Source organism: Drosophila takahashii, chromosome 2L (assembly GCF_030179915.1).
Source record: "Drosophila takahashii strain IR98-3 E-12201 chromosome 2L, DtakHiC1v2, whole genome shotgun sequence".
NCBI lineage: Eukaryota > Metazoa > Arthropoda > Insecta > Diptera > Drosophilidae > Drosophila > Drosophila takahashii.
In genome coordinates, this window is record NC_091678.1 from 5,812,620 (window position 1) to 5,840,414 (window position 27,795).

General features: G+C 39.8%; 4 protein-coding genes and 1 long non-coding RNA gene across 5 annotated transcripts in view; 2 read left to right on the forward strand and 3 right to left on the reverse strand.

Annotated features, from left to right (window-relative positions):
• haf (leucine-rich repeat and fibronectin type-III domain-containing protein hattifattener) overlaps window positions 1–17,089 on the forward strand; it is a 62,326-nt gene extending 45,237 nt beyond the window's left edge. The window contains 8 exon segments of the mRNA XM_070212880.1: window positions 7,163–7,372; window positions 7,830–8,780; window positions 9,355–9,699; window positions 10,469–11,151; window positions 11,951–12,089; window positions 12,922–13,046; window positions 13,223–13,603; window positions 14,810–17,089. Of these exon segments, the coding sequence (XP_070068981.1) occupies window positions 7,181–7,372; window positions 7,830–8,780; window positions 9,355–9,699; window positions 10,469–11,151; window positions 11,951–12,089; window positions 12,922–13,046; window positions 13,223–13,603; window positions 14,810–15,944 (3,951 nt within the window). The 5' untranslated portion in view covers window positions 7,163–7,180 and the 3' untranslated portion in view covers window positions 15,945–17,089.
• Rab3GAP1 (RAB3 GTPase activating protein subunit 1) lies at window positions 957–22,437 on the reverse strand. Its single transcript, XM_017144679.3, has 5 exons — window positions 21,057–22,437; window positions 20,307–20,479; window positions 1,919–2,460; window positions 1,632–1,861; window positions 957–1,566 (listed from the first exon to the last, which is right to left on the reverse strand). The coding sequence occupies exons 1-5, from the start codon at window positions 22,374–22,376 to the stop codon at window positions 1,066–1,068; spliced, it is 2,766 nt and encodes a 921-aa protein (XP_017000168.2). The 5' UTR covers window positions 22,377–22,437; the 3' UTR covers window positions 957–1,065.
• On the reverse strand, window positions 17,644–18,685 carry LOC108065541 (uncharacterized). The gene is made up of 4 exons (XR_006412489.2): window positions 18,534–18,685; window positions 18,382–18,463; window positions 17,940–18,046; window positions 17,644–17,879 (listed from the first exon to the last, which is right to left on the reverse strand). It is a non-coding gene; the product is annotated as an uncharacterized lncRNA (long non-coding RNA).
• Window positions 22,438–22,971: 534 nt separating the features above from the next.
• Window positions 22,972–24,229, forward strand: LOC108059429 (myb/SANT-like DNA-binding domain-containing protein 4). Its single transcript, XM_017144707.3, has 2 exons — window positions 22,972–23,432; window positions 23,541–24,229. The coding sequence occupies exons 1-2, from the start codon at window positions 23,084–23,086 to the stop codon at window positions 23,945–23,947; spliced, it is 756 nt and encodes a 251-aa protein (XP_017000196.2). The 5' UTR covers window positions 22,972–23,083; the 3' UTR covers window positions 23,948–24,229.
• Window positions 24,125–27,734, reverse strand: RFeSP (Rieske iron-sulfur protein). Its single transcript, XM_017144721.3, has 3 exons — window positions 27,550–27,734; window positions 26,492–26,871; window positions 24,125–24,437 (listed from the first exon to the last, which is right to left on the reverse strand). Exons 1-3 carry the CDS (start codon window positions 27,641–27,643, stop codon window positions 24,219–24,221), a joined length of 693 nt encoding a protein of 230 aa, XP_017000210.1. The 5' UTR covers window positions 27,644–27,734; the 3' UTR covers window positions 24,125–24,218.
• Window positions 27,735–27,795: the final 61 nt, after the last annotated feature.

Here is a 27,795-nt window from a genome sequence, read left to right on the forward strand (position 1 = left end):
CCAACAAGTTTAAGCCTTTAAATGGATGCGACCGAGGAATGTGGAAGCCGGTTAGGTTGAGCACTACTAACATGCAGCAGATCCCCTGCATTTAAGCACCGGGGCAAGTGCCCCGAAAAGCCCAGGCACTCACATAATTTCTGCCCTCAAATGCAGTAAATACAAATTTATTTTACACTCTTACATTTTTGGTTAGCAAGGAGATGGCGAGAACGGAGCAGTTTTTGGCGGCCGGGATGGGATAGTAGTGCTCGGGTTGGTGCAACATTGTTGCAGGCTTTACGAGGCACACACAACAACCGACATGTACTACACAAAACAATTATTGCCCGTAGGTAATTTAGTGGAGAAAACATTACCAGCAAAACGACGAGGAGCAAACGACGAGAAATGTTTTATGTCTGGGTTTCTGGGGTCCCTCGATTCCACCCCTTTTTCTCTAGCCATTTCTTGGGCCGCCTCCTCCTTTTCCACTCGAAGTGTGCGCTTAAAATAATTCCAGTTAAACATGGCATTTTCCTCGCATTTCGGCAATTGCCTGGCCAAAGTTTGCTGGTTCAGGAAAAGTAGCAGCAGAGCTTTCCTCGCTTTCCTTGCCTGTCATTCAAGTCGAGTTTTCATGCGGATTTCTTTTGGCCTCGAGACTAGCGGCCGCAGAAGTGATTATGTGATTATATGTGGCCCAAGATCTCAGAGGGCGATTCCCCCGAAAATGAGGCGAAGCTGAAAGATTGTAAGGAAATGTTTCCCCAGAACATAGTTGATTATATATTATTTATATTTATTTTCTTTCTATAGCACCAATAACACCAATTTGAGTAAAGTAATAAATAATTGATTTTAAGATTATTTTTAAAAAATGTTTATATAGCTTTCTTTGCTGTGTGGAATTCCGAATAGCAAATGCATGTCTTTTCCAGCTAATTTTGTTTTTTTCAGACCTAGGCTCAATATTAAAATCTTCTATGAAGTTCTTATTTTGATTACAATTTATGTATGTCCTGCTTTGCTCTTCTAATTTAATTAGTTTTCTTATAGTTTACTAAATATTAAAAGTTTTATTTTTTAAACAAAAGCAGTACTTTCTGTAAAAGCTCCACAAAGTCTCAGTTTCTCGCCCGTGACAATGGCCCTCATGAACTGTGGACCCAAATACAATCCCTTCTCTGAGCTCTTTGTGTCCCCATCCAATCGTATGATATAATCCTTGCTGATCAGTCTATCAGTCATATCCTCCTCTAATTTAGGTATGAGGATGTCGTACAAAGTGCCATCCCCAGCTGCCGTCAGTCTTCGATTTACAATCGTACAACAGTTCTCGTTGCGCAGGATCTCCTGGAACTGAAGTTTCACCTGTTGCAGAGAGCTCCTTTTCGGATATCCCGATAGCCGTTCGAAGCACTTAAACTGGTAGAAGCGACGTTCCAACTCGGCGAGGTCATCTAAAAAGGGTTTTAACGGGGGAAGTTGATCCGAATGAGAGCGTGAGAGGCGGCAAAGATCGGTAAGAAGTTGCTCAATTTGAGGGCTAAATAAATCCTCCACTTTGGCATTGCATAGAATGTCCTAAAAAATAAGGAGTATAACATTTTATCATCAATAAATAAATGTGAGATTTTAATTGTACTTACTATTAGTTTTAGTATAGCCGAGTGCAGTAGAGGAACTATGGTCAGATGGTAAATCTCATGCATTTTTCGGGTCTCGAAATAGTGAAGAACCTTCAAAGCTTCGTTGGTGTCGTCAAAAAGTCTTTTTTGTCTGCTTATAGGAACCGCTTGAGCCTGTTCCCAGACTTTCTGCCAGGTATTGCCCTCAGTGGTCATCCGAATGCTCAACTGATGATTCACTTGACCGAGTTCTAAAAGAGAATGTAAGTTGAATGTGTGCGTTTCCTTATTAGACCTAAATCTCTTACCATCAGTGACCTCCTCCCAATCTTTGGGACTGTACCAGCGTATAAAGTCCTCCATGGCGCCCCTGGGATTGGCAGCCTTGAAGGCTTCCATATCTGAGAGCAGTGAAGTACACATCATTTGGGTGGTTAACCCCGAACCTGGTCCCAATTTCAGCATCACTTCGGCATCATCCTGCAGCTGATCCTCGGTTTTTGGGACAGGATCCTGGGTTTCGGGTATATAAAGATACTCCTCGGGTTCCTCCAGCAATCTCTCATCGTTCAAACGCCTCAATCGACCCTCGGGCTTCAAACTAAGTACCGCTTTTGTTGGGGAACCAGAACCGGCAGTCAGATCATCGCAGTCGAAGAACTCCCCCTCGTCATCGTCCTCCTCATCCTCTTCGTCTTCGTCTTCCTCGGAACTGGCTTTCCGCATCATCCCCTCGGATTTTCGTTTGCTATTCGCCTCCCGTTGCACGCGACGCTCCACGCAAACGTTGAGCATCTGCAGTTTCTGGTGGAGAAGACAGGTGCGCGTGTCGGGAAAGCCAGCGGAAATTCTGGGGGAAATTCAGAGGAATTGGAGGTGTTAGCATGTTGAGGTGTTGATACATTCACTTAATTAATTAGGCTTATGTTGTGGGCTATTTATATGCTTTATTTGATTTCAACATATTTTTTGGGTGTTCTTTAGGTCTTTAATTTTGGGAAAATAAACAAATCTTTGGGGTAGTATTTCCTTTTTAATTTAATTATTATATTTTTATTTAATAAGTTTTCTTTGTCTATTTTTTGGTTGGTATACCAGTATACATAAATAAAATAAATCTTGATAACATTTTTTCTGAGCAGCAGAGCTAACTTCTTCCTTGAATCAAAGTCTCCAGGTTTAAGATTTCATCTCCTATTTAATCTGTGATTTAGCTGACTGCCTTGACTGCCCCTCACCTAGTCAAAATCTTTGTTCCTCCGTCTTATGGGCATATCAGTCACATTCTTTGGGGCAATCTCGGTCGGTTTCTTGACAATAAACCCGACAAAGGCGGCCAAGCCGCCATGCATATATCAGGGCAAACTATGGGAGTGTATCCATAGCCATATCTATTCCCCCGTCGCCCTCCTGCTAAACCAATTGATATTCACGCTCATCATGGCTGTCAACGCGTGCGTGGCCCTCTGGTCTTGCATAGCCAATGAGCCCGAGAAGTGGAGGTAGGTGACTCAGCCCAAAGAGTTCGGTGAACTTTTAGAGTGTAGAGTGAGTAGATGGGTACATGTGCTGCATTAAGGGGGAAGTGAGTTATTTGGACCACGACAGCGGATGTTGGCCAAGCCAAAAATGGGGAAAAAGAAGAAGAGGGAGCCCTGGAGCTCCTGCACTTGGCATTTGCATAAAAGTTGCCTTATTAGTGGCTGCGTGGACAGCTGCAGGGAGGGAGCAGCTGCTTAAAAGGTTTTTAAAGTGGCTAAAATTGCACTCAACATGGCAGCGGGAGACCCAAAAGCTAGCTGACAAATGGCTCTTGGCTTTTATTGACCTAATGCTGCTGGCCACTTGATAATGCCTCCATTCTCTGAGCATTCGGCCATTTACTCGACACTTTCATTTTAGTTGCAGTAAAATAAAAACATCAAATGTGCCTCAAGTCATTAATTCTATGTCTATGTTTTCTGGGTTTTGGGGTGGGTCCCCCACCACCACCACCACCACCATCATCATCATCAAAATGAACCAATAAACTAGCCCGAGTTACGTTTATTTTTGTGTGGGCCACACAGAACCATTTTCTCGGCTGCAATGGCCAGAAGGATAAGCTGCGGTTAAATGGAAATTGTTTTTCTTTTTTTTTACTGGCCTAAGAACCAAAATGAGACGACAAAAGCTGGAATATTTAAAGGGGATTTAGTTGGGGATATTTATTTAAGCAACCAAGGATTTTCAAAGAATTTATTGGATAATTCAGGCGGTCAGAGATAAGGCAATTTAGATGTTTTGCCTGTGAACTCACAGCTTTTTCGGTTATTTATTTGTTTTTAATATTTAATGAGCCATAACAAATGATCCTTCAATTTTAATTATGTCTCATAATTTGCAAACACTTTAAATACACCTCTAAACAGCTATCTAACACCCCCCAAAGCCCAGGTAAAAGTTAATTCCCCCTTGGAAATTCAAATTAATATTACCCAAAAAAGGCTTCAAACTTCATCGGTCCAAGCTCAAACAGCAACCCAATTTCGTGCGGTGGTGTCAATTTAATTCCTGTGGCTAAGCTGACCCAAAAGATTATCAGCCTACGCACTCATACCAAAAAAAAATACCCAACCAGTTCTATATATAATCCCATCTATATATAAACTTTTCAATTGACAACTTTTCCCACAAGAGCAAATTCACTTTTTTCAACCTCAGAAATTCTAATCCACTTAAATGCTTAACAGCATTATGTGACCTTAAGCCCACAGCCGCCCCAAATCCACGCCCACAAGAAGTATGCCCGGCTTTTGTTAAATAAAACTTCAATTAAAACATTTTTGTGCCTAGAGGTGTGCGATGGGAGCAGAAGATTGCCCAACTTGGACCAAAAAAGGCAGGTGGATGGAAAAAATCTAGCAAAACAAAAACAGAAAGAAAAAAATTAACCGCTCGACCATTGTCTAAAAATGCAAATTTGCCAAGCCAACGACCACCAAAAAAGTAAAAAAAAAAAAAAAGAGTGAATAATTATGCGGCCACAACAAAAGAAACAACAACTAAGTGAGAGGGATAGAAAAATCATTTGCACCTTTCAAGTTTTTCGGGTGGGAAAACAAAAAGTTTAATTTTTTGTTAGTACCCTGGGGAAGAGTTTGAAAACGTTAGAACAAAATTTTGGGGGGATCAAAGACATCCTATATTTATATTGTATTATAAATTAGAAAATTACAAAAATATTTTAGTTTTTTATTAAGATGTTATATTTAAAATTTTATATAAAAAAGGCAAAAACCGTAAATAATCCAAATAAAATGTATTATTTAAATTGACATTTTTTCGTTTTCGGTTTCAAAATATTTTTTTAACATTTAATTTATAATTTTTTTAAAGGGTATTTAAATAAACGGTCCTATCAACAAAAATACCCTTTTTGCTGCACAACTGTACTCGATTCGCTTTTCATTTATTCACTCAGCCAGCGGTTGGGCTGCATTTCTTCCTTTGTTTTCCCGCTGCAATTTTCGCACTTTTCGCGCATTAAAAAATTTAGTGATGCAATTAATACGCAGAAGAAAAACAACAAAGGCGACTCGGCGCGAATAAAAGAAAGGGAATAAAATGGTGCAAGAATTTTTTAATTAAATTTGTGGCCAGACAGTTGAGTGAGAAATGAGAAATGAGGAACGAGAGCTGGAAAAGTGTGGAGTGCACAGTGGAGCTTGAAATATTTTTCAGCCTTCTTCTTCTGTTTTTCTCGTTTTTTCAATTTTTTTGGTTCGGATTTAGCCACGTAATGCAATTTATAAGTTGAATTAAGGAAGAGAGACAACCCAACAAAAAACCCAAAATGCCATGAAAAATGAAGTCAGGCGCATCGGACAATTGAAACATCAACCTCAGCAGCCTCCTCCCCCTTTTCCGCCCCCCTGGGGATATATCTTATGGATTCAGGGAGGCGTGACACAGCTGGCGAGATGAAGAAAAAACTATCAATCAAAAGACAAAATGTTGATTATTATTTGGGATGCAGCGGAGCGTGCAGTTTAATTATTATTCTGCGGTTTATCCGGGAGTTGCAGAGGAGGCTAAAAAGTGGTCGGGGAGAACTTTAATTTGCAATCGGCTAAAATCTCCATAATCTTTGGTTTGAATTCAAATTATACGGGAAATCTGTACAAGTACATTTCGTTATTTGATTGATTAGGACACGAAAATATTAATGAATGTGCAACAAATATTTTGAAAATGTTTTGAACAGACAATTAAATTGATTAATTAAAGATAATTTGATTTATGAAACGGCATCTACTTATTTAATTTGCTTATAAAAAAAGCACAGCCGAAAGTCCATTCACCTGTTCTTTTTCTACTTCAAATCACATAATATAACAATGACCGGCGAGAATAAAAAATTGTCTTGAACAATAAGAGCCAAAAAAGAGAAAAAGGAGGAAAAAACTGTGTGTCATCATAACTCATGATTATGCAAAAGGGTCAACAGCTTCTTTGCTGACCCTTAAGTCATCATCTATTGTTTGCATGGTCGCTAAAAGGGGGTAAAAGGGGTTAAAAGCGGGTGAAAAAGGGGACTGGTTAAGCAGTGAAAAGGGGGGAACATCACGTGCTTGGCTTTTTTATGAGACGGCCAAATTAAATTAAATGGCTAACAAAAAGCTGCGCCGCGTAACACTTTTTTATTTGGTGCGTTTGGCGGTTGGTCCTTTTTTTGCTTTTCTTTTTCGGAAAAAGAGTCCCCAAAGGGTATGCAAAGGATTTACTTTCGTTACGTCTTGCTTTGCTGGCCAGCATCCCTCTTTTTTTATGCCTATTTTATGGCCCGAAGGAGGAGCTGTGTCGGAAAAGTGACTGGGAACTGAAGCACCTCGTTTGACAGGCGCAGCCAGGCAGACGGGCAAATTAATCAAAACTAAACTGCCCCAAGGATCAGATCACGGCAATGGGAAATGGGGAATGGGATGGGGAGGCCTCTCCTTTCACGCACTGTTTGGTGTCTAACGAGCATGAAAATGAAATTGAAAGTAGCCTGCCAAAACTGATTGATAAAGCTTGCCCACTTGCACTTTGCAGGCAGAAAAAGAAAATATAATAAAATAAATAGTTAAGTTGCTAAAAAAGGTATGCTAAATACTCATTAAATTATACGAATATTTTATTAAGATTCTTTAATATTACGAAAATTAAAAATATTATAATACCAAATAGAAAAGTTTATGTTAAAGAACTTTAAATGCCCTTAAAATATTAATAGCTTTCACGGTGAATAAAAAACAAATTTTCTATTAATTCCCAATAAGCTTTCGAATTTTTCCCTGTGCACTTCCTGTCTTATACACTTTACCCACTACCCAACCATTGACCAACTGACCAGTAAAAGATGCTAGAAAACAGGGGAGGAGATTTGTCTGCCAGGCGACAGTATTAATTGGGTAATTTATGACCCAACTGGCCCCAGACAACCTTCACTTTTTCATTGAGCCCCCAGATTCACTCTCTCTCTAACTCGAACTGAAACTGAAATGCCGTCTTCTTCCATTTATTTGCAGCTCTATGCCGGCACCAAGATGAGACCAGGCCAAACGACAAAAGCTATACCAGCAGCGACCACGCCCCTGCTCCTGCTACTCCCACTAATCCTGGGAGGGGTCGACTTGGCCCATGCCCAGTGTCCTTGGCAGAGGGACGTGCCCGACCTGCAGACGAGCTGCATTTGCGCCTACAATCTGGGCAGGGAGCTATCCGTGCAATGTGATCAGGTGAGAGTTAATTCGATATTTGATATAAATATTTTATAGAATAGATAGATAGATCAACAAATATTAGAATAAAATATTTCTTATTCGAAAATTAAAATAAAATGAAATGAGACAAATTATTATTAAAAATAAATAAATTAATATTAGTGTTTTTACTAAAAAGTAGTATGTTTTTTTAAGTAATTATATTTATAGTAAAAAATACTTTAAAAAACTTGAAAATATTTCATATGAATTGTTTTAATCATTTACATTTATAAAAAAAAAAATCCTTTAAAAATGTATAAAAAGTTTCTATTGCGAGGACTTAAAGAATATAAAGATTACGTCCTAAAAATCCTACTAAATCAAAAACAATAAAAAAAACAGTCGATATAACAGGATTATTCGTAAACTATGCCATTTGAACTTTTTCTACTTAAGTGGTTTATCATGATAAACATTATCCCTTCTTTAGGTGGACTTTTCGCAACTGCTGGAGGCGATGAACAGTCATGCCCGCCTGAAGCCCGTGGATTTGCTGTACGTGAACAACTCGACGATTTCGGAGTTGCCCGAGGGCATTTTCAGCAATCTGAGCCTGCACAACGTGCAGCTCTCGAGCTGTGGCATCCAGAGGATAGCGACGGGTGCCTTTAAGGGCCAGGAATCGGTGCTGCGGAATCTGAATTTGCAGGATAATCTGCTGGCCGATGTGCCGGTGGAGGCGCTAAAGGTCCTGGGCAAGCTGAATCTGCTGGATTTGTCCAAAAATCAGCTCACCCACATTCCCGACGATGCCTTTGTGGGCCTGTCGAAGCTCTCCACCCTCAAGCTGAACGACAACAATGTTACCCTGGCCAGCAATGCTTTTCGGGGACTCGAACAGAGTCTCAAGAACCTGAATCTGAAGGGAACCAAACAGCGAAAGGTGCCGGAGAGTATTAGGGGCCTCAAAAGCCTGGCTTTTCTGGATCTCTCGCAGAATGGCATCAAAGAGCTGCCAGGTGCGGGTGGAATTCGAGTGTTCGACGGCCTGGACGCGTTGACTGCGTTGAATCTGGAGAGGAATCTCATTCAGAGCATTGGCGAAACGGCATTTGCGGGAGTGCGAAAGACCCTGAGTTCACTGAGTTTGCTCAACAACCTGCTGGCCGAATTTCCCATCGGTGCCGTGCACTCGCTGAAGGAGCTGCGCGTCCTGGACATAGGCTTCAATCTGCTGACCACCCTGCCGGAGGCCGCTTTCCGGGGAAATCCGGGCATTACGCTGCTGGCCCTGGACGGAAATCCACTGAGCAGCGTGCCCGAAGGCGCCTTCGCCCATCTGAATGCCACTCTGCGAGGCCTTTCCCTCGGAGGCAGATTCCTCCACTGCGACTGCAAGCTGCGATGGGTGGCCGAGTGGATCCGGAATGGTGACTTGCAGGTGAGTGGATGCGGGATGGAGTAATAAAATTTTGGAAATATCTGGAATTCCATAAAAAATGTTTTAAGGCCCAATTTCCAAGTTAAAAACTCTTTTAGGCTCCTCAAAAACATAAATATTGAAAAGGAAAGAGGGATAAAGAATTATATAATTTTTAAAAATCTCTAATATCAATTATATAATTTATAATCAGACAATGAAGACTATTAGAAGTTTGACATTTTGATAAATATTTATAATATGATTTTTATGCCAACATTTCCAACTTAAAAATTCAGAAAAGAATTTAAGTAAAATACCGAAAAACAAACTTTAAATAATTTTCACTGTTTAATAAATATAAATGGCAAATTCTATGTATGTATATAATTCTATCATGTATAATTCTATCATGTATTCAATGAAGTAAGGGGCACCCACAATTTTTTATGTGCCCCCGAAAGAACTTGTTGTCAAATGGCCCATTTCCGATTGGATCTTTTGCTTTGCCAACTTGCTAACGTTCGTTTCATTAACTCGGCAACTGTGTTTTGGTTTCCTTTCGCCCACCCCCAACCCTAAAACCAACCCCTAGGTTACATCACGCGAAAGGAATCCCCAGTTTTGCGGCACCCCACCACGTTTCCGGGACCGGGGCTTCTACTCGATTCAGCCGGAGGAGCTGAGTTGTCCGGACATTGCCGATGCAGCCCTCCGAGGACCCGTCGGCCTGGCCGATAACCTGAAGCCAACGCTCTCCTCGTCGCCCGATTCGGTGGAATATGAGACGGGCACGGGCACGGGAACGGGTACAGTGGGCACTGGCACGGCTGCCTCTGCTCCAGTGACCAGCAGTGTGAGCAGCTCCACCTCGACAACGACAACGGCCACAACAACCACAACGACAACCACACCGGAGCCAACAACCAAGCGCAGCACGGTGAGTAGTGGGTGTAGCAGGTGATAAAACCAAAAGGCATCGTTAACTTAACAATTGGGGGAAAAATAAAATAAAATAAAAAAATAAAGGGGAAAAGTATATCATGGTTGGGGTGTAAAATGTCTGTACATTGGCGGTTCCTCAGCGACACTTTGTCAAATAAATCAAGAAACATTGAACTCGATGTTAAGTTACTCATTTTTAAAGTCGTAAATTAAACGAATATGTTTTTTGTTCTTTTAAAATATTTGCAAAAATATTTCAAATAATAACTAATGATACTTTATAAAAAATAATAAAAGAGTTTATATTGCTTTTTTTACAGTCTAGATTTAATTATGGAAAATAAATTATTATATCCTTCCTAAAAGAAAAATACAAAACCATTGCTGTTTTTTCAGTCTAGATTTAATTATGGAAAATAAATAATTATATATTTACAAAAAGAAAAATGGAAAACCATTGTTCTTAAATTGAAAAAAAATTTCTTTTAAACCGTGTAAGCACAAATATTTTTATTTTTATATAAATGTTCTTAATATCAAAAGAAAATGGTGAGAAGAGAAGATAAAAGTTAAGTTAAGTTCTTTCAACAACTTTCTTATAAGTATAAGCATGTTTTCAAAGCTAATAAAAGTTTCTAAAGATATTTTGAAAATGCTACAACTTATCCGTTGTATTTTCTATATTTTGGAATCTCCTTTAATATATTAAAAATTCTACAACTTATCCCCTGTATTTTTTTTACTTCTCGAATCTGCTTTAACAGACTCGCCCTCCGACCAAGTCAACTACAACGATTTCAGCCACCACAGCTTCGCCGTCCACCTCCAATCTTTCTGTAAACGGAACGGGCACAGTTCAGGCCACCTCCATTACCACGAGCAGCAGTTCCTCCTCCTCCTCATCTACATCCACTGGCCATGGAAATGGCAAGCAGGCACCTGGATGGCGCCAAGGAGTGACCAATGGCAATGGCAATGGTGCGGGAGCAGGAGGCCTTCACAAGCCGCAGAGGCCACCACTTGTCCTGGGTTATCCACCGCAGAGGGGAACGCGTATCGACGATGCCAATGAGGTGCAGGTGAAGCATGCCTTCCGACAGGATAGTTCCGTGATCATCCAGTGGGATTCGGACACCGCGAATATCCTGGGATTCCGGGTGGTCTATCGCCTGTTCGGCGAGAAGGCCTTCAAGCAGGGACCACCGTTGGAGTCCAGCGAACGCGAGTTCAAGATCAAGAATGTCCCCGCCCAGGAGTGCATCATTGTGTGCGTCATCTCACTGGAGGAGCTCCATGTGACCCCCGAAACGGTGCCCTATCAACAGTGCCGCGAGGTGCGAACGGTGGCCTCGCAGGCCTCCAATATGGACAAGATAACGATTGCGGCCAGTGCGGCCATTTGTGGCACCATCATTGTGGCCGTGATTGTCTTCATCGCTGCCAGCAGGTGCGTCTCTTTATATATATATTCTAAGTTCCACCGATTTCCCTTTTCATCCTTCCTTTTCACCAAAGAGTTATTACCCAACAACTGAGCCACGGACAAAGCCAATTGCTGTGCAAAGTGGCTGGCTGATTTATCGCAGGTCCTTAAGTCGTTGCCACTTTTCTATACAGTCTATTTTTGCCCCATCGCACTGCGTAGAATTTGTTACGCTTTATGCTCTCCACAGTATCTAAACACTTTATCATCTTCAAGTGCAACCCCATTAAAGCCTTGTAAAGGGTATCGTAACTTGTATGGGTTGTTTACTATGCAACAAACAAAGTTCAGTTAAGATGGGTATTAATTTAGAATTTTTTTTCGGAATAAATAGTTTTTAGAAAAACGTAAAATTGGATAAAATGTGAGAATTTATATACATTTTTGTTCACCCATCATAATAATTACACTTTCAGTAAAATAAAAAATTAAATAAATTTTAAAGTAATATTTTTTTTCTTTAAAAATTCGACTGAATTCCAGATATCTTTTAATAAGGCCTCTACTTATAAACTTAATTTTATGATTAAAGTTAGAGTTTTAAAGTTTCAGTGCATATCAAATAAAGCTTCAAATTTAAACACATTAATATACATTTTTAGCTTGTTGATTTAATATTAAACAGATTTTGTTTAGTGGAGTATTAGAAAATGCCTTTCCTTTAATTGTTACAAGATAAATGATGCAATTACTTGTTTGGCAAGGGTATTTAGGTCCTTAATTTCGTTCTAGATCTCAACCCCCTTTCTTTATTTTTTTGCAGACGCTCCCGCAAACTGCAGAACAGCCAGCAGAAGAGTCCGCTGCCAATTGGAGGTCTGCCCGTTAATTGCTGCGGTCCGACCGGTTCACCGGGACCACTTGGCTCCATTGCAACGCTATCGGCATTTAACAATCACAAGGTGAGTAGTTCCCCCAGACACTCTACTCTACACCACTCTACTCTATTCCACTCCGCAACCCCTTGGCTTAACTTGTGGAGAAGCTTGCCAAGAAATTGTTGCCACTTCTGGCTCCCGGCTGGCTGGCTAACTATATAACTGGCTGTCCGGATTGTCAGATAGTTGGCAATCTCGGGGGAAAGGGGACTGCGGATGGCTTAGAACATGACTACGGGAAATTGGCAGCGATGCGATTTGATGACTGTTGATTGTATTTATGGGGGACAACAAATTAAATGGAGCGCGGCTCAGATAAATATGGCGAGTGCAAAAAGTGTTTTAGATTTGCCATCTTTAATTGTGAGTTTTTTTTTGGCAAGGTTTGTCAACCTAAATAATAAGTGGTTTAGGGAGGGGAAAAATGCTTAAATGAGTTTGGGACTAGAAACTTAAAAGAAAATTAAACTTGAAATTGCTATGAAAATGTTTTATGATAATTAAAACACAAGTAACAAATGGATGTTCATTAAAACAAATGTTAATACACTTTCACTTAAAGATTTTAGGAGATATTACAAGATTTATCTTATTCTTTTTATGTTCTCTCTTGCCTTTTTTCAGTAAATAACTGATGATCAGTGGTATAGGGTGGGAAAATCATAAATTCAGTTTAGGAATGGAAACTTAAGAGAAATTTAACTTTAAAGTGCTGTCAAAATGTTTTGTGTTAAATGATAGACAAGTTATTAATAGATCTTCAAAAAACAAAAGTTACTACACTTTCATTTACAGTTTTAAAAGATATTACAAGATTTTTTTAATATATTTCAATGATTTCTCTTTCTTTTTTCAGGAATGGGATCAAGTGTCAGCCTACAGTGGTCGCTCGATACCGCGGCCCCGTATTTATCCAGTGGAACAGCCAGACGATATGCGTAGCCACTTCTCCGGAATGCCCGGCAAAGTGGGCAAATCAAGGTGAGTCCGAGTTTTTAACCTTCAGCAAACATTTGCTTGCCCTGCATTCCGAGCTTTATATTTTCGTTATTATTTATTCCGTTCGTTTCGATTGTTTCATCGTTTTGATTATGCATTATGCATCATGCACGACACCAATCACACACCAACACCACACACCCACATAACTACAGTAGATCCCTGGCGGACGGACAGTCGCAGCATAGTTTCTCGAATAATTCGCATCGTGGCTATTTGGGCAGTGCCTTCCCCTCGAATCTGGTGAATTCGCGGCCGGAATTGCGACAATCCCGGCAATCCCTGGCAGCCGCCTCGGAGCGAATGTCCCGTGCCTCGTATGCGGGATCCATTCATGGGGGCGGAAACGGAGGAGGAGGAGGTGGAAATGGAGGGGGTGGCAACGGACTGCCCGTGAGCAGCCTGATGGCCATGAGCGGAATGGTGGGCGGCGGCGGACCGGCGAGTATCGCCTCCAGCGCCCGAAGATCGCGACCGCGATCCAGATCACGCGAACAGCTGAACGCCACCCACATACATAACCATCGACCGGGAAGTCGGTAAGTAGAACACATCTCATAAGAAAAAATAAAAAAAAAAACCTAAAAAACAAACAAACTAATTAAAAACGAATTCACACCCACTCTGTGATTTTCGTAAGCCGATTATCATGGATCACAAATCACACATCCCAAATTACACTTTCAATTCTTTCTTTTATGTTTCTCGTTTTCAACTTTTGCTTTGAAAGTTTTTTGCTTAATTCATTGGTTTACTGCTTTCGTTGGTCATTAATTTAATTAGCTTTTTTTAATGCTCTGGGTGGGTCTTTGATTTATTAGAGACCGTCTCAAAAAAATTCAATGTCAAATTTAAGCGCTAAAAAATAACTCTTTCGACGAAAAGTTCTCAGAAATCGTGGGAAAAATTGATAAATGGTTCTTTTGTTAATCAATATTTTGTGGTTCTACATTTATTCTTCACCTTGAACTTTGAAGCTATCAAGATGTGTTTGATAATAATGAAGAATGATTTATTATTCTTTTAAAAAATAAATATAAAATATTTAAAATCCCAGTAATCCCAGTACGATTGACCCCTGTAAAAGTAATTACAATTTCCACTTAATTTCCAGTTCGATGCAATAAATGAATAGATAAATAAATATTTTGTTGTTCTTTAATCCATACCTTTAAATTTGAAATTATTAAACTGTACGACTAGATGTCTACTTTTTAATATTAAATGCATTTTTATTCTTTTAAAAATGAAATATAAAATATTAAAAATCTCACAAATATTTTTTGTAAAATCAATTTGCGAATGACCCATTTAAAAGTAATTACAATTTCCACTTAATTTCCAATCCGAAGCAATAAATGACCCACTCATTCGCTAACTTTTCCGAACCCGAAACCCAAACCAAAACACTTTCGAACAACTTCCTCGCCGAGCTTTACATTCAGCCTTGATTGGCAACTATCCATCGCCGCAATCAAATCAAACTTTCATCCATGTACGAAAAAAATTCTGTAACTACATTGTGTACATGCATTCCTTTCACCACTAACCCAAAGACCCCCTCCTCTGCTGTATAAATTTTCCACTGATTCCATTAATTTTAATTGCGTTTCGCTTGGATTCGAGCATTTTTACGGCACAAAACGCATTGGGCAATGCGTTACTGTGTGTTGCACTAGTGAATCTCTGATATAATCGATACAAACAACTGGCTTGTTGGCCGTTTGTTATATTTTCAATTGCAGATACTCGCAGGCGGGATCGACGCACACGCTGAACAACTACTGCGATACATCGGACAATTGGACGGATCACGACATGGACATCTATATGGCCCGCAATCCGACGACGCGGAACGGTTTAGTGCCATTATGAGGGCGACTCACGTTGTCCTGATATTTCAATGTTGTATTAAACTGGGACGGCATCTTCTGACAATATCTGACGCCGGCCATTGAGGGGCAAGGGGGCACCAGGGGGCATGGTCGGCGTCAGCAGCAGCAGCAACATCAGCAACTGCAACATCAACATCAACAGTTGAGGAATGAGCGACATCAACAACGACAGAGAAACAATCAGCAATTGGAGCAGCCATATCAGCCAGCACAGCAGCAACATCAACGATTACACTACTATATGCCGCAGACAGAGCGTTGCACCTCGCCCCCCGATGTGGTGCCCCGAGCAGCCAATTTCCATAATAGCAATACCACCAGCAACACCACTGACAGCAGCAGCAGCAACATCGGCCACCAGCAACAATTGCCGCTGGCTTCGTTGACAGCAACGCTAGAAGATGCAACAGCAGCAGCAGCAACATCCAGCGAGGCAGCAGCAGCATCGAGTGGCATTGTTGTTGAGAACTATTTTAACGAATATGAACGTCAGGAAATCATTTATCATCATCCCACAAGTAGCAACAACAGTAGCAGCAACACGGCAGCAACACGCCAACTACCCCGCAGCAATGCCTTCCGTTTACAGTTACCCGCAATGGCAACGGCAACGACTAACAATATTTTATATAATATCAGTAATAATCATCATGATGCAACCGGCAACATTGGCAATTATAAGGCGCATACGTTTAGTGATAGCTGTAATTGTACATGTAATTGTAGTCTAAGCGAGGAGGAGGAGGAGATGGCCACGGTGACAACAGCAGCAGCAGGGGAAGCTCGAGAGGAATCCGGCTCATCCTTGGCCAGCACCTCGGTGTCGAGTATAGAACAAGTGCAGCAGCAGCAACATCAACCAGAGGAGGAGAAGAAGGAGGCGGAGCAGGAAGTGTCCTTGTCTCTGAACTTGACATTGGCTGACACTGAGACAGAAGGTGCAGCAGAATCAGCAGACACATCTGCAGACAGGGAAGGGCTTTGAGAGCAGCTCCTTGAAGTGGATGTTGCTGTTGCTGTTGTCACTGGGGCCTCTCGGAATCTGCATAATGCATAACAATTGCACGGGCAGGACGTTTAAGTGTAGCGTACAGAAAGATAGATATTTTTATATGCTGTTTAGAGTGCAATAAATACAACTTTCCCTAGTTCTTTTTGCAGTCTTAGTTGAACAGAGCAATCAAAGAACTACAACTTAAGTCAATATGGTACTAATTATACTTAATAGCTATTATATCGAATTAACTAATGATTAGCTTGTAAGGAGGCAAGGTTTTAATGCTGGGATAGACAGGCATAGTAGAAGTCGCTGCGAGAGCACAAGAAACAAGCAATATGTAAATAATTTAGAATGAGCAACAGAAAAATCAGTCCTATAAGATGTAATTTACCCAGGCGTAATTCAAGTTTAAAGAGTTTTACGATAGTAATAGGTCAAATGAATAACTCTTCTCACACACTTTCAAACATTCTCTAGTCCAGATCTTTTATCATTTCCCCCAGTTCATTTATATTTCACTCTATGTTTGTCTATCCCGGAATTAAGCTGATTACCCATTCCAGTAGTTTTTGAACCAACCAAACCATTTTACTGCCTAAACAGTTTTAATTTAACTTGTAATTCGACTTGTTTCACTTCGTTTTGTACAGAAGCTTCAATCGAAACAATTGCGTGCTAAGTTCTTTCTTACACTCATAGAAATTTTCCGGTAAAATCGCCCTAAAAACAAGGAAAATCGCCCTAAAACGGGGGTCAATGGCGACTAGGCAACAAAATTAGGGCAAATTGCCCTAAAAATACGGGTGAATTTGTCATACATTTAGGGCGATTTTTCGTAGATCTAGGGCGATTTTTCTATTTTCACAGGTAATTGCCATAAAAATAAGAAATGAGACCCTTAAACTAAAGGCAGTTTCCTTTAAATCCAGGGCGATTTTTCTGGACTTATAGGCGAATTGCCCTGGAAATCGGAAAAAATACCTTTAAACTAAAGGCAGTTTTTTATAAATCTAGGGTGCTTTTCTGGATTTTTGGGCGAATTGCCCTAGAAATAAGGAAAAATATCCTAAAACTAAAGGCAGATTTTCATAAATCTAGGGCGTTTTCTCTGGATTTATAGGCGAATTGCCCTAAAACATGCAAAATGCTCCCCAAAATTTCACGGCCATTTTTCATAAATAAAAATACGATTTCATTATATTTTTTTTGTTTTTTTTAATATTTTTTTTGTTGTTACTTACACAATTTCTAATTATATACATTTACATACTACTACTTATTCTACTTATTCTTATTGCTAAAAGAATTACATCGATCTTAAAAATAATGTTTTGGCTTAATGTATTTTTTGGTCTTTAGGTTTTTTTAAGGTTTATTACAATAAGTACTGATTATCAAATTTTACTTCTAATTGAATGCATAGAAATAATATTTTTTTTTGGAATGAACAGATTGTTTCTTTAAAATAGTTACAGTTTTAAGGTTTTATAATCCTTCAAGAGTTCGGATAAAGCTTTACCTTTCTTATCAGACTCCAAATGAATTTCATAAAACATTTTTTTAATAAATGTCGTGGTTTAAAACAGAAAATATTTTGAAGCACACATCAATACTTTTCAATAAGGTTCGCATTCTATAAAAAAACCTCTGATAGGTAAACTGGAAATTCACCAAGGTCAAAAAGGGCTTGTTCCCACGTTGCAGCTGAATGGTTGCAGTTTCGGCTTTCCGGATTAGCAATTTTCCGTCAATGCCTTTAGATGTGTTTGCAGTTCCCCAACAGTAGCCTTCCAAACCAAGAAACGGCTTCGCGGGTCCGCAATGGTGTTCTTCGCGTTCATGCTCCCGCCGTCCTTTTTTGTCATTGCTGTCGCACCAACATTGAATGTATCGCAAGCCAAATTAAAGTTGATTGTATCTCTATTAAATAAAAACAGTCTATTTATTGAATGAGAAAAGAAAAAGAGAAAAAGCACATACCTTCAGCGTGGCTTTCCAAAGATTTGAGCAGTTTTATTCCCTTACTTTCGCTTTTAAAAAGTGCGAAAAGTGGTTTGCGGAAGCTGGATCTCAAAGACGTTCTCAATCTAAAACAAGAAAAAAAATTGTTAGAAATTAATATAAAAATGCACTACTAACAGTCAGAATTTTCAGAATTTTAGCCTGCGATTGCGTTTGCTGCTACTTCTGGAAAAAAAGAAGCAACAAAAGCAAATTTCAGTTACTGACGAAATGACGCAATAGAAATTTGGGGTTATGTTGGCATATGCACTTGTGAATGCGGTTTGTCGGGTGCATAAATACAGATTTCTGGTAGATATATATATGTACACAAGTGTGTATTCTGTTGCATCATCTTTTTACCTCAAGCATTATTTACATATACACATACATATATGTATACTCTTATTAATGTTCTTACTTTGTTCTGCCACACTTCCAAAACTCTACATCTGGACCGCTGCTTCCAGTCAAATCTTTTTAATTTTCAGCTGCATTTTCCTCTGTTACAGATATGTAAATTCAATTAGTTGTTAATATCCAAATTGCACAATTATATATGTATGTACTCACCAGAAAACTGAGAAAGAATCGCCTCCCAAGTCCTTTAATAGCGTTTACATTTTTCACTTTTTCACAAACAAAAGGTTTCATACAAACACGTCTTTTACTGCCAAGCGCCCGAAAAATTATGACAAAGTCTAGACAACGCAACTCTTTCTACCCCCCTTGCCACTGCAACGGACGAAAAGTAGCGAAGAAGAAGAAAAAGGGTGGACTTTTCTAAAGTCAAATGCGCTCAGCATCAAAATTCATAGAAAAAGGTCCGCCCTAATATACACACACATTCACTTGTTTTGACCTGCCAACCACACACACATACACACATATTACATGTGTATCCATTAATTGCGTCTTAGAATTTCGTTTGACTCTTCCTTGTTTTTAGGGCAATTTCAGAACATATTTTTGGTTATTTTGTTCTGCGTTTTAGGGCGATTTTGCCCTAAAAAGAAGGAATTACTTTTGGAGTCGACTCATAAAAATTCGCCCTAAAAAACAGGGCAAATTTGGCGTTTTGGAAAAACTAACCCTAAAAAATATTTTCCATGGCGATTTTTCGTATATTTAGGGCTAGCCACCCGTATAATAAGAAAATTTTTCGTAGTTTTAGGGCGACCTTGGTTTTAGGGCGACTTTTCTAGTATTTAGGTAAAAATTTCTATGAGTGTATGTTTATGATTTCTAATTTTTAGTGAGATTTTAATAAAACAAAAGTATATATTTTAAATGTTTTCGCTTCGTTTTATTTATTTGTATATAGTTGTATATAGAAATTCGTAGGTTTAAGCGTTTGAAACGATTTCTTTTTTGGCATTATCATTATCATTATCGTTGGAGGGGCGAGTCGGGATAAACAATCCGGACGAGTCCGGGCGAAACACAGTTGACAGTTAACAATATTTAGTGCCCGTGGACCGGATCTCTTTGGAGATCCACAACACGTCCATGTCTGGCACTAGATACTTAGTGAAGTAAGCTAATATCTACTCTATATATTTACTCTAAACTATCTATCCTAAGTGAACCAGTTATAGGCAAGGCTTTGAGCATTAGAACAGTAAGCACAATTTAGGTGGAAAACGGGAGCAATTATTTAGAACAACAAATAGTAAACAAATATTCCAATAAATCGTAGGCAATAAATTCAAAGAAAAAGAAAAAATAACAAAATATTAATTATATATGTTTCCGTTAAATGTTTCACTTGTAAAGCAAGCAAAGGAAAAGTAGAGGAACAAATATCCGAAACTAGCAACTAAGAAACTTTAAATCAAATTTAGTGTTAAACAATTAAAACTTAATTAAACTGCCTTAGCACATTGAGAACGATGAAGAAACAAATCGAAAGCACGTGCTTTAATTTAGTTTAGCTGCACTTGAACGAAAAAAACAAGACACCAAACAAGAGATGAGTAATATTTTAAGATAATCGGTGACACAAAAAACTGCCAGCCAACAAAGGAGGATATATATCTATTAACTGGAGGAAGGAATAGAAAACATCACACTAAAAACGAAGACACCAACCGATTTTGAGGAAGATAACACCACCAACCCAACAAGTTAGACTTATAGTACACGATCCCATATTAAATGTGCGTTATATTGTTAAAAATAAATCCAATTCAAGTGTTAACTTTGCGGCTTCACAGATTAGCAAACTAAATTTACTAGAAAATTTACGAAATATTTCGTTTTTTTGGTTTTTAGTTTGTACGCATCAAGTTCCAAATAAAGCATATTTTTGTTACTATTCGTTTGTCGATATTGTGTTTTACTCACCCCGGAACGGTAAGGCAGTTATCCCACAGCAATCGCAGTTGACGGGTGAAAGCCGCCCACACTTGAGCCATGCCCTCTACGCTGCCCAAGTGGGCGTGGCAGGTGGCCAAAAGGCAGCTAAGGCGGCAGACCAACGAATCGGGAACAGCGCTCTTAATTCGCATGGGATCGAACTAAAAAAGTGGGAGAAAGGTAAGCAAAATGGGGGTTAATTTAAGATTTTATTAGAAAAAATAATAAAATAATAATATCACTGTGTTAGAAAATTATTGCCTCTATGGATGCTATATTTTTAAATTCGATACGAATTCCCAAATTAAACTGCGTTTACCAATAAGTTCCCCGACGCAAGAATTCTTAACACAAGGATCTTAAAGCTCGAAAAATGCTGAAATTGGCCAACTTTGCGGGGGTATAACAGACAAACGGATTCATGGTTTGTTTTACTGTTAACGTTTTTTAAAAGTGACACTCTTTATCTTTTGAACCCCATACTCAGAAAAATGTTAGGTTTTTTTTTAAGGTTTAAATAATTTAATTGCGACATAGCCATAAAAAAGGAATATTACTCCTTGAGGAATTTTACCACCTTGCCCAAAAGTATATAGCATACACCGAGGTAAATTTTTGATGAAACATAGTGTAATTAATCAATAATAAATTATCTAAATAATTTTACGATATAAAAAATTTATGAAATTGGCTTGGTATTTTTTTGAGGTTTGTGTAAGTTTTAATCCTCCCACTCACCTTCTCCTTAAAGCTCTTTTTGGAGTAGGGATACAGCGCCATTTCGGGATGCATATCAGGGAAAAGGTAGGCCAAAAGTTCACTCAATTCGCTTTCAGTCATGGGACCAGGCAAACGTTTTGTTAACCCCGCCTGCGAGGGCAGCTCGTAACTCCGTTCCCTGCGCTTGGTCAGTTTGTTTTCGGTGATGCGATCCAGGGGATTAGCACCTCCCTCTGCTCCGCTGCTTGTGCCTGAGAAGTTCCTGCCCACAAAGGACTCCAGGGAACGTGTAACTCCCGCAACAGACTGATAATCCCTCAGGCAGCAGGAGAGATAGGAGGAGGCCTCCACGGAGAGGTAAACCTTGCCCAGCGGAGCTTTGGAGGGCACAAAATCGCTCCTCTGTTCGCTGTCGAAGGCCACGTGCTCGGATAACTCTGGCCAGGTGTAAACTAAATAGATTTCCGTACACGACTCGGGTGTATAGCCATGTGGCAGAGCGTAGAACTGTTGAAGCTCCAGGTGCGCAACCTCTCCGTCGACTACAATATCCTCGGAACTGAGGCCATGGTCGAATGGCACATACATGGGCATGCGGATGCGCATGGTGTCCAGAGCATATGTGGTGCAAACGGAGATCATGGCAGCCTGGTTATAGGAGGTTGGAACCTTTTCCCTGAACAGGGTGAGCAGGCCCATCAGGAAACGGCACTCGGACGGGGCCTTCTCCAGTCCAATGAGCCGGAAATTGGTCCTCAGAGCTGGAGCTAAGGCCACGCCCGTGTAGTAGTTCCATTTGGGATCGTAGATCTGCACAAAGATGGGAACGACGCTCTGAACTTCGGCGGACACGACGGCGATGGCGCTGAGAAAGAAATTGAACTCCGAGGTGGACTTCATGTAGTTGAGACTGGGATTCACGGGATGCAGGACTATAAACCGTCGCAGACCGTAGATCCTGGCCAGAATGTGAAGATCCTGGGAGCTTCTTATCGGCGGACCAAAGCTATTTCCGCTGGCAATGAGGTCATGGTGGCAATTGGTGCGCTGCAGGCAGGTATTCTCTTTGATCTCCTCCCTGGCCACTTGCTCATCCTCCAGGATGGCCTGGTGGTGCTCCACTTCTATGCCATTCTTCAGCATATCCAGCGTTTGCCTCTCCACCTTCCATTTGCAGGTGTAGAGTTCCTCGGGTTTGAGAATCCTGCCCACGTCAGACTCCCCGGAGACGTCCCATTTTTGGAGGATCTCGCCCAGCTGGGCATTGAACACCTCCCAATCGGAGTCGGCACTGAAGTTCTCCCGGTAAAACTCATTGTCGTCGATTTCCTCGGCCATTTTAAAGGGATTTCGACGTTTTTAATGCGTATAAACAAAAGACAACAAATTAGAGGTGAGAAAACATCGATGTCACTTTCGATAGCATTGATGTTTTTATTAATTTTGGAAACATCGATGGTTTTTGTTTTAAAATTTGTTGTTGATTTGTTTAATATTATGTTAAAAATGTACTGTTTTGTTGTTCTTATTCTAAATAGTAAGCTCTTTTAACACAATCTACATTCCTTCCTTGCTTTTGTTATTCTTAAAAACATCGATGTCCACAAACATCGATGTTTCTCCACCCCTGAACAAAAGACAACAATGGGATGGCGTTGCCAGATCAATGGAATTGGCTGCCAGCTGATTGTGTTAAAAAATTTACAAACTCTATTCTTATTCAATTTAAAATGTTCTTATTTAAAGTATTATAAAAATATATTTACTTTTATAATTCTACTTCCATAAATAACGAATAAATGAAGACTATTCGAGAGAGATACAGAAATCTACTCGCCATAAATTAATTTAAAATTTCATAAGAATTCCAACCTATTTCCAACCAAATAAATTAAACATGAAAAAATTTTCGATTTACCCTTGTCCATCCCTGAAAATCAGTTTCCATTAGGTGGCAACGCCCCGCCGACGCAACAACAGTCGTTTGTTTACAAAAGTAAAAAATTATCAGCTGCCCTCTTGCCAAAGAAAAAAGAACTTGCCAAATGAATTTGCCCAGAGCTCGCGCTAAAAACTTCACCCACAGGGAGGAGAGGATTCTGGAGAAGCTAATCCATGCGCATCGCGATGTGATAGACAGCAAACAGAACGATGCGCACATGTGGAGCAAAAAAGCCGAAGCCTGGCAGAAAATTGCCACAGATTTTGAATTGCAATCGGGAATGCAGAGACCTTGGCAGGCACTGAGAGAAAAATATGCCAGTACCCTGCGATCAAGGCGCCAAAGGACCTTCAATAGAAACGGAGATGATGATGGTGCATTGGATAATGATAGCAAGGAATACGATCACAAGTTGTCCATTGCAGCAGTTTCGTCGCTTGTCGAGGAAGAAAGTAAGTTAGGAACCCTAGAAATATGAACAAAAGCCACAGAACTAGTACCCAATAGCTTATCTCTTATCTTTTACTCAAGATTATAAATAAAGAAAATCTTTTTACCAGGTAGCACCGACTTAGATCCGGAATACAATCCCAGTAACAACTTGGGAAGCAACTACAGCGAAATAGAAAACTTTCTTCATCCAGAGGTTAAATTAAAGGAAGAGCCTGCCGATGATCCAGAGGATGAGGACTCCGAGTCCATAAACGTGATGACCGATGAAAAGCTGGCCCTTCTTCAGCTGCAACAGGATTACTACCGGGGTGAAAACTCCAGGGCAGCCGAGAAGCACAAATTCGAGATGGAAAAGCACCAGTTTGAACTCGAGCAGCGGAAAATGGAGATTGAAAAGTATAAACTAGATTTGGAGAAGAACAGGGAGGAACTCAGGGGCATTCGAATGAAAAATGAACTGCTCGAAATGCAACTTCTGGAACGACGAGGAAAAATCAAAGATCAGCCTAACTAGTTACGCTTTTAGTTAATAATAAGACTGTTTAATCGTCAGCTACTCACTATATTCTTAGTAGTTGAAATATCCTAACTTCTGATAACAATTACAGAACTGACAATTCAAATACATTTCTTTAATATGTGATTTATGATTTATCCCTCCTCAATTCGAATGAATTCTTCGTTTATGCTCAGCCGTTTTGTTTGGTTGTTTTTATTAATTTACATCGATCCATTCACTATGTAGTTGGGGCTTAAACGATAACAGCGCTGCGGGTGTTGCTCCTCTAGCCGACAACCAGAAGGCCCTCGTTGGGGAACTCGTGGGTGGGCACCTCCAAGTTGAGTGGCGCCGGTCCCTTGCGAATTCTTCCAGAGGCGTCGTAGTGGGAGCCGTGGCAGGGGCAATAGTAGCCGCCCCAGTCACCGGCATTGGCGATGGGCACACAACCCAGATGCGTGCAGACTCCGATGACCACCAGCCATTCGGGCTTGATCACTCGTTGCTAAAAAGGGTAGTAAAAAAGTAATATTAGTAGATATTTCCATAGTTTATGGATTGATGATAGAGTGGGAAGATTTTTAGAGCTTGATTGGCATTTAAACCACTTCTATTCAACAAAATCTTGGTGTTTCGTTCAAGAATGATTAATTTACTACAGTTAAATCGTTTTTAACATCTTGATTGGCATTAAAACAACTTCTATCACTATGGACGGCAGTCCATGTAGTGACGAAGCGCACCAGGAGAGTGTGCGAAGGCGACTACTATATATACACGAAGAAATGAAAATCTACTGTGATGGTCCGATCATAATGAATGATACACCTATCGAAAGGTATTGCGAAAACTAACAGGATTGCATACCAAGACTTTAAGAAAATCAATTGGCTTGGGAGAGAGAGCGGTGAACGTAAAAAAGTGAAAATTTCGAAATTTGGAGCTGTTGGGGCCGGTGGGGATATATGCCCCCTCGCAATGTTTTAGTAGTTTTTCTATTGAAAATTCCCGTCGAATGAGGGGTCATATGATAAAATCCGATGCTCCGTTCAAAAGTTATAGCCAAAATAAGATTTTCTTCTTCTTCCCAAAATGAAGTAATTTGTCCCTTTGTTTGTGGGTATGCATCAAATCGTGGTTTTAGGATCCTGAACTAAATTTTACTGTGCTTAGCAGCAGGATATGAACAACGTTTGTTCTACAACTTTTGGAAAAACCCGCTAGTTTGGCGGGAAATCATTGAAAAAAGCTAGATTTTGACGGCTTATAGTTTCTAAACGACCAAAGCTACAGACTATACTATACCTTGTTAAAAAGGTAATTTAAAATGCTAATCGCGTTGCCTTGGGTAAAATTGGCTTAATGCAATAGTTTAAAATTTATGGCTAAAAGTTGTTTTTTTAAATCACTTTTTAGCTATTTTTTCAAAAACGGCTCTAACGATTTTCTTTACAACTTTAAACTGTATAGCCCTTGAGATTCCTTAAATTTTGGTATATAACACATTACTGTAAAAAGTCACGTTTAAAAGTTATTTTTATACGAAAATAGCCACTTTTGCCAGCTCGAACAACTAACGCTCCCTGAGTATTGAATTTTGTGTGAGGGTATACGAACTGTATTTTGGGGTCATGGAATCAGTAAATTTGCACTTAAGAGTTCCATATAGGAATCTTTTGTTCTACGACTTTTGGAAAAAGCCGCTACTTTAGCGGGAAAAAAGCTAAAAATAGCTAAATTTCGTTAGTTTTTAAGTTCTATACTACTAAAGGTACAGAAATGTGCTATACCTCGTTTTAAAGGTATTTTGAAATACTTAAACGCCTTTTTAACTTAATTTGTTTAAATACAATGGCTTACAAATTATGATTGACCAATTTAAATTTAAATGTATATACTAGCTCCCATGAGAGCAAATGTAAACAAACAAAAACTTCTGATATCAAATAAAAACACCTCTTAATGAGGTAAAAAACTAGTGACGATCGCACCTTCAACATACAAAAGTTCTGATATCAACATTTGTGACGAAAAATTATTACACTCGTCATTAAATAGACTTTCTAATATTTTCTCATTCGGCACGCTGCAATAGAAAATGCCTGTGAAGGGAAAAAGGCTGGAATAGTTTGCTAGGGCGGGCCGAATGAGAAAATATTAGAAAGTCTATTTAATGACGAGTGTAATAATTTTTCGTCACAAATGTTGATATCAGAACTTTTGTATGTTGAAGGTGCGATCGTCACTAGTTTTTTACCTCATTAAGAGGTGTTTTTATTTGATTCAACAAATTCTTAGTGATTCGTTTAAAAATGATTTAACGACAGAAGGATTTTACTACTTTTTTCTCTAATAATTACTAGTTATTTTACGTTTTTTTGCCATTAAAACTGTATTTAACAGCTTGATTGGCATGTAAACAAATTCTATTCAACAAAATCTTGGTGTTTCGTTCAAGAATGATTAAACACGAGAAGGATTTTACTACAATTTCTCCCATAGTTACTAGTTATTTTACGTTGTTTTGCCTTTAAAATCGTCCCCCTCTTTGCTACCTACATCATCAGCTTCCGGATCGCGCAGCGTGGATGTGGCCACTCCTCGCTCGGTCTCGATTTCCGCGGCGGTACGGTGGCGGATGAACAGTGGCTTTCCGCGCCACTTGAACGTCACCGACTTGCCCTCGGGGATGTCGGCCAGCTTGATCTCGATCTTGGCCATGGCCAAAACCTCGGCGGAGGCGCTCATGGATCCAATGAAGGTGTTGACCAGACCCTTGGCCGCATAGGCACCGCCCACGGCTCCGGCACCGACCATCAAATAAGAGAAGGCCTTGCGCTCCTCGGCGGTCTCGTTGCGACGACGACTGTCCTTCACGGAGTCCCGGCGATAGGGCGAGAAGTCGGGCACCTGCAGGTCGGTGTGTGCCTGGCGGTTAGCTGGAAAAAAGGAGGGTTTTATTATATATTTTTTAAGACAATGTAAGTAGTTTATGTAGAAGATAATATCCCATAAATTTCTGGGAATTTATTGTGTATGGATTCAAAAAATCCTTGGTCTGAATATGGTTCTTAAAATTGTTATTTCTACAAATGTCAAGGAAACTGTTTAATTATTTAAAAAAATACTGGCACTATGAACAGTCTTATTTGGTTTTTAAGGCAATTGTTGTTAAAATAAATTATGCACAATATTGTTTGTGTGTAGAAACCTAATTCTAGACATTTATCCTTTAGATGTCTCGTGATTCGACATTCCAAATGGGCATAACTTTGCTGTTTTCTAAGGTATTCGAACCAAACTTCACAGGGTATTATTATGAATCTATGAGATGCTGCATCCCAAGTTTCGTAAAATTTGGATGTCGCTATCCCATAGATGCGATGTTGAACTTGGGATGTGCTGGTGAGCCTTCCAATTGTTGTTATTGTGGGAGGTTATGTTGAAATTACGTAAGGAAATTTGCCAAATCCCCTTGGAGCTGACTGCAAATCGTGTCCTGGCTGCATTTCCCAGAATTAAGCAATGTTTTTTCCGCGTTTTTCCGCTCCGTTCATTATGTAATGGTTGTGTTTTTTTCGCTGGCACCTTGGAGAATCCACCTCGCAGAACCTTACCCATCGAGTTGACGGCCACGCCGCTCGCCTTCAATCCCGTGGAGAGGACCTGGGCTCCGCCTCTGACGTAAGCACGCGACACGGCGTTCATCATTTTGTATGTTTTCGTATAAATCTAAATTATCACGAAAATTTCAACAATTGTCGCTTTCGTCTCTGCCTGCTGAGAACAGGGTTGCCAGGTGGTCGCGATGTGATAAATATTTTTAAACTCCGATATATCGATATATTTTTAGAAAAATAAAT

Coding starts and splice junctions, on each gene's coding strand:
- Rab3GAP1 (XM_017144679.3), bottom strand. CDS start 22,376: ATGGCCGAGGAAATCGACGACAATGAGTTTTACCGGGAGAACTTCAGT. Junction 20,480..21,056: donor AAAAGAGCTTTAAGGAGAAG/GTGAGTGGGAGG, acceptor CCACTTTTTTAG/TTCGATCCCATGCGAATTAA. Junction 1,567..1,631: donor CGGCTATACTAAAACTAATA/GTAAGTACAATT, acceptor CTTATTTTTTAG/GACATTCTATGCAATGCCAA.
- RFeSP (XM_017144721.3), bottom strand. CDS start 27,643: ATGATGAACGCCGTGTCGCGTGCTTACGTCAGAGGCGGAGCCCAGGTC. Junction 26,872..27,549: donor CGTGGCCGTCAACTCGATGG/GTAAGGTTCTGC, acceptor CCTTTTTTCCAG/CTAACCGCCAGGCACACACC. Junction 24,438..26,491: donor GCGATCCGGAAGCTGATGAT/GTAGGTAGCAAA, acceptor TACCCTTTTTAG/CAACGAGTGATCAAGCCCGA.
- LOC108059429 (XM_017144707.3), top strand. CDS start 23,084: ATGAATTTGCCCAGAGCTCGCGCTAAAAACTTCACCCACAGGGAGGAG. Junction 23,433..23,540: donor GTCGCTTGTCGAGGAAGAAA/GTAAGTTAGGAA, acceptor TCTTTTTACCAG/GTAGCACCGACTTAGATCCG.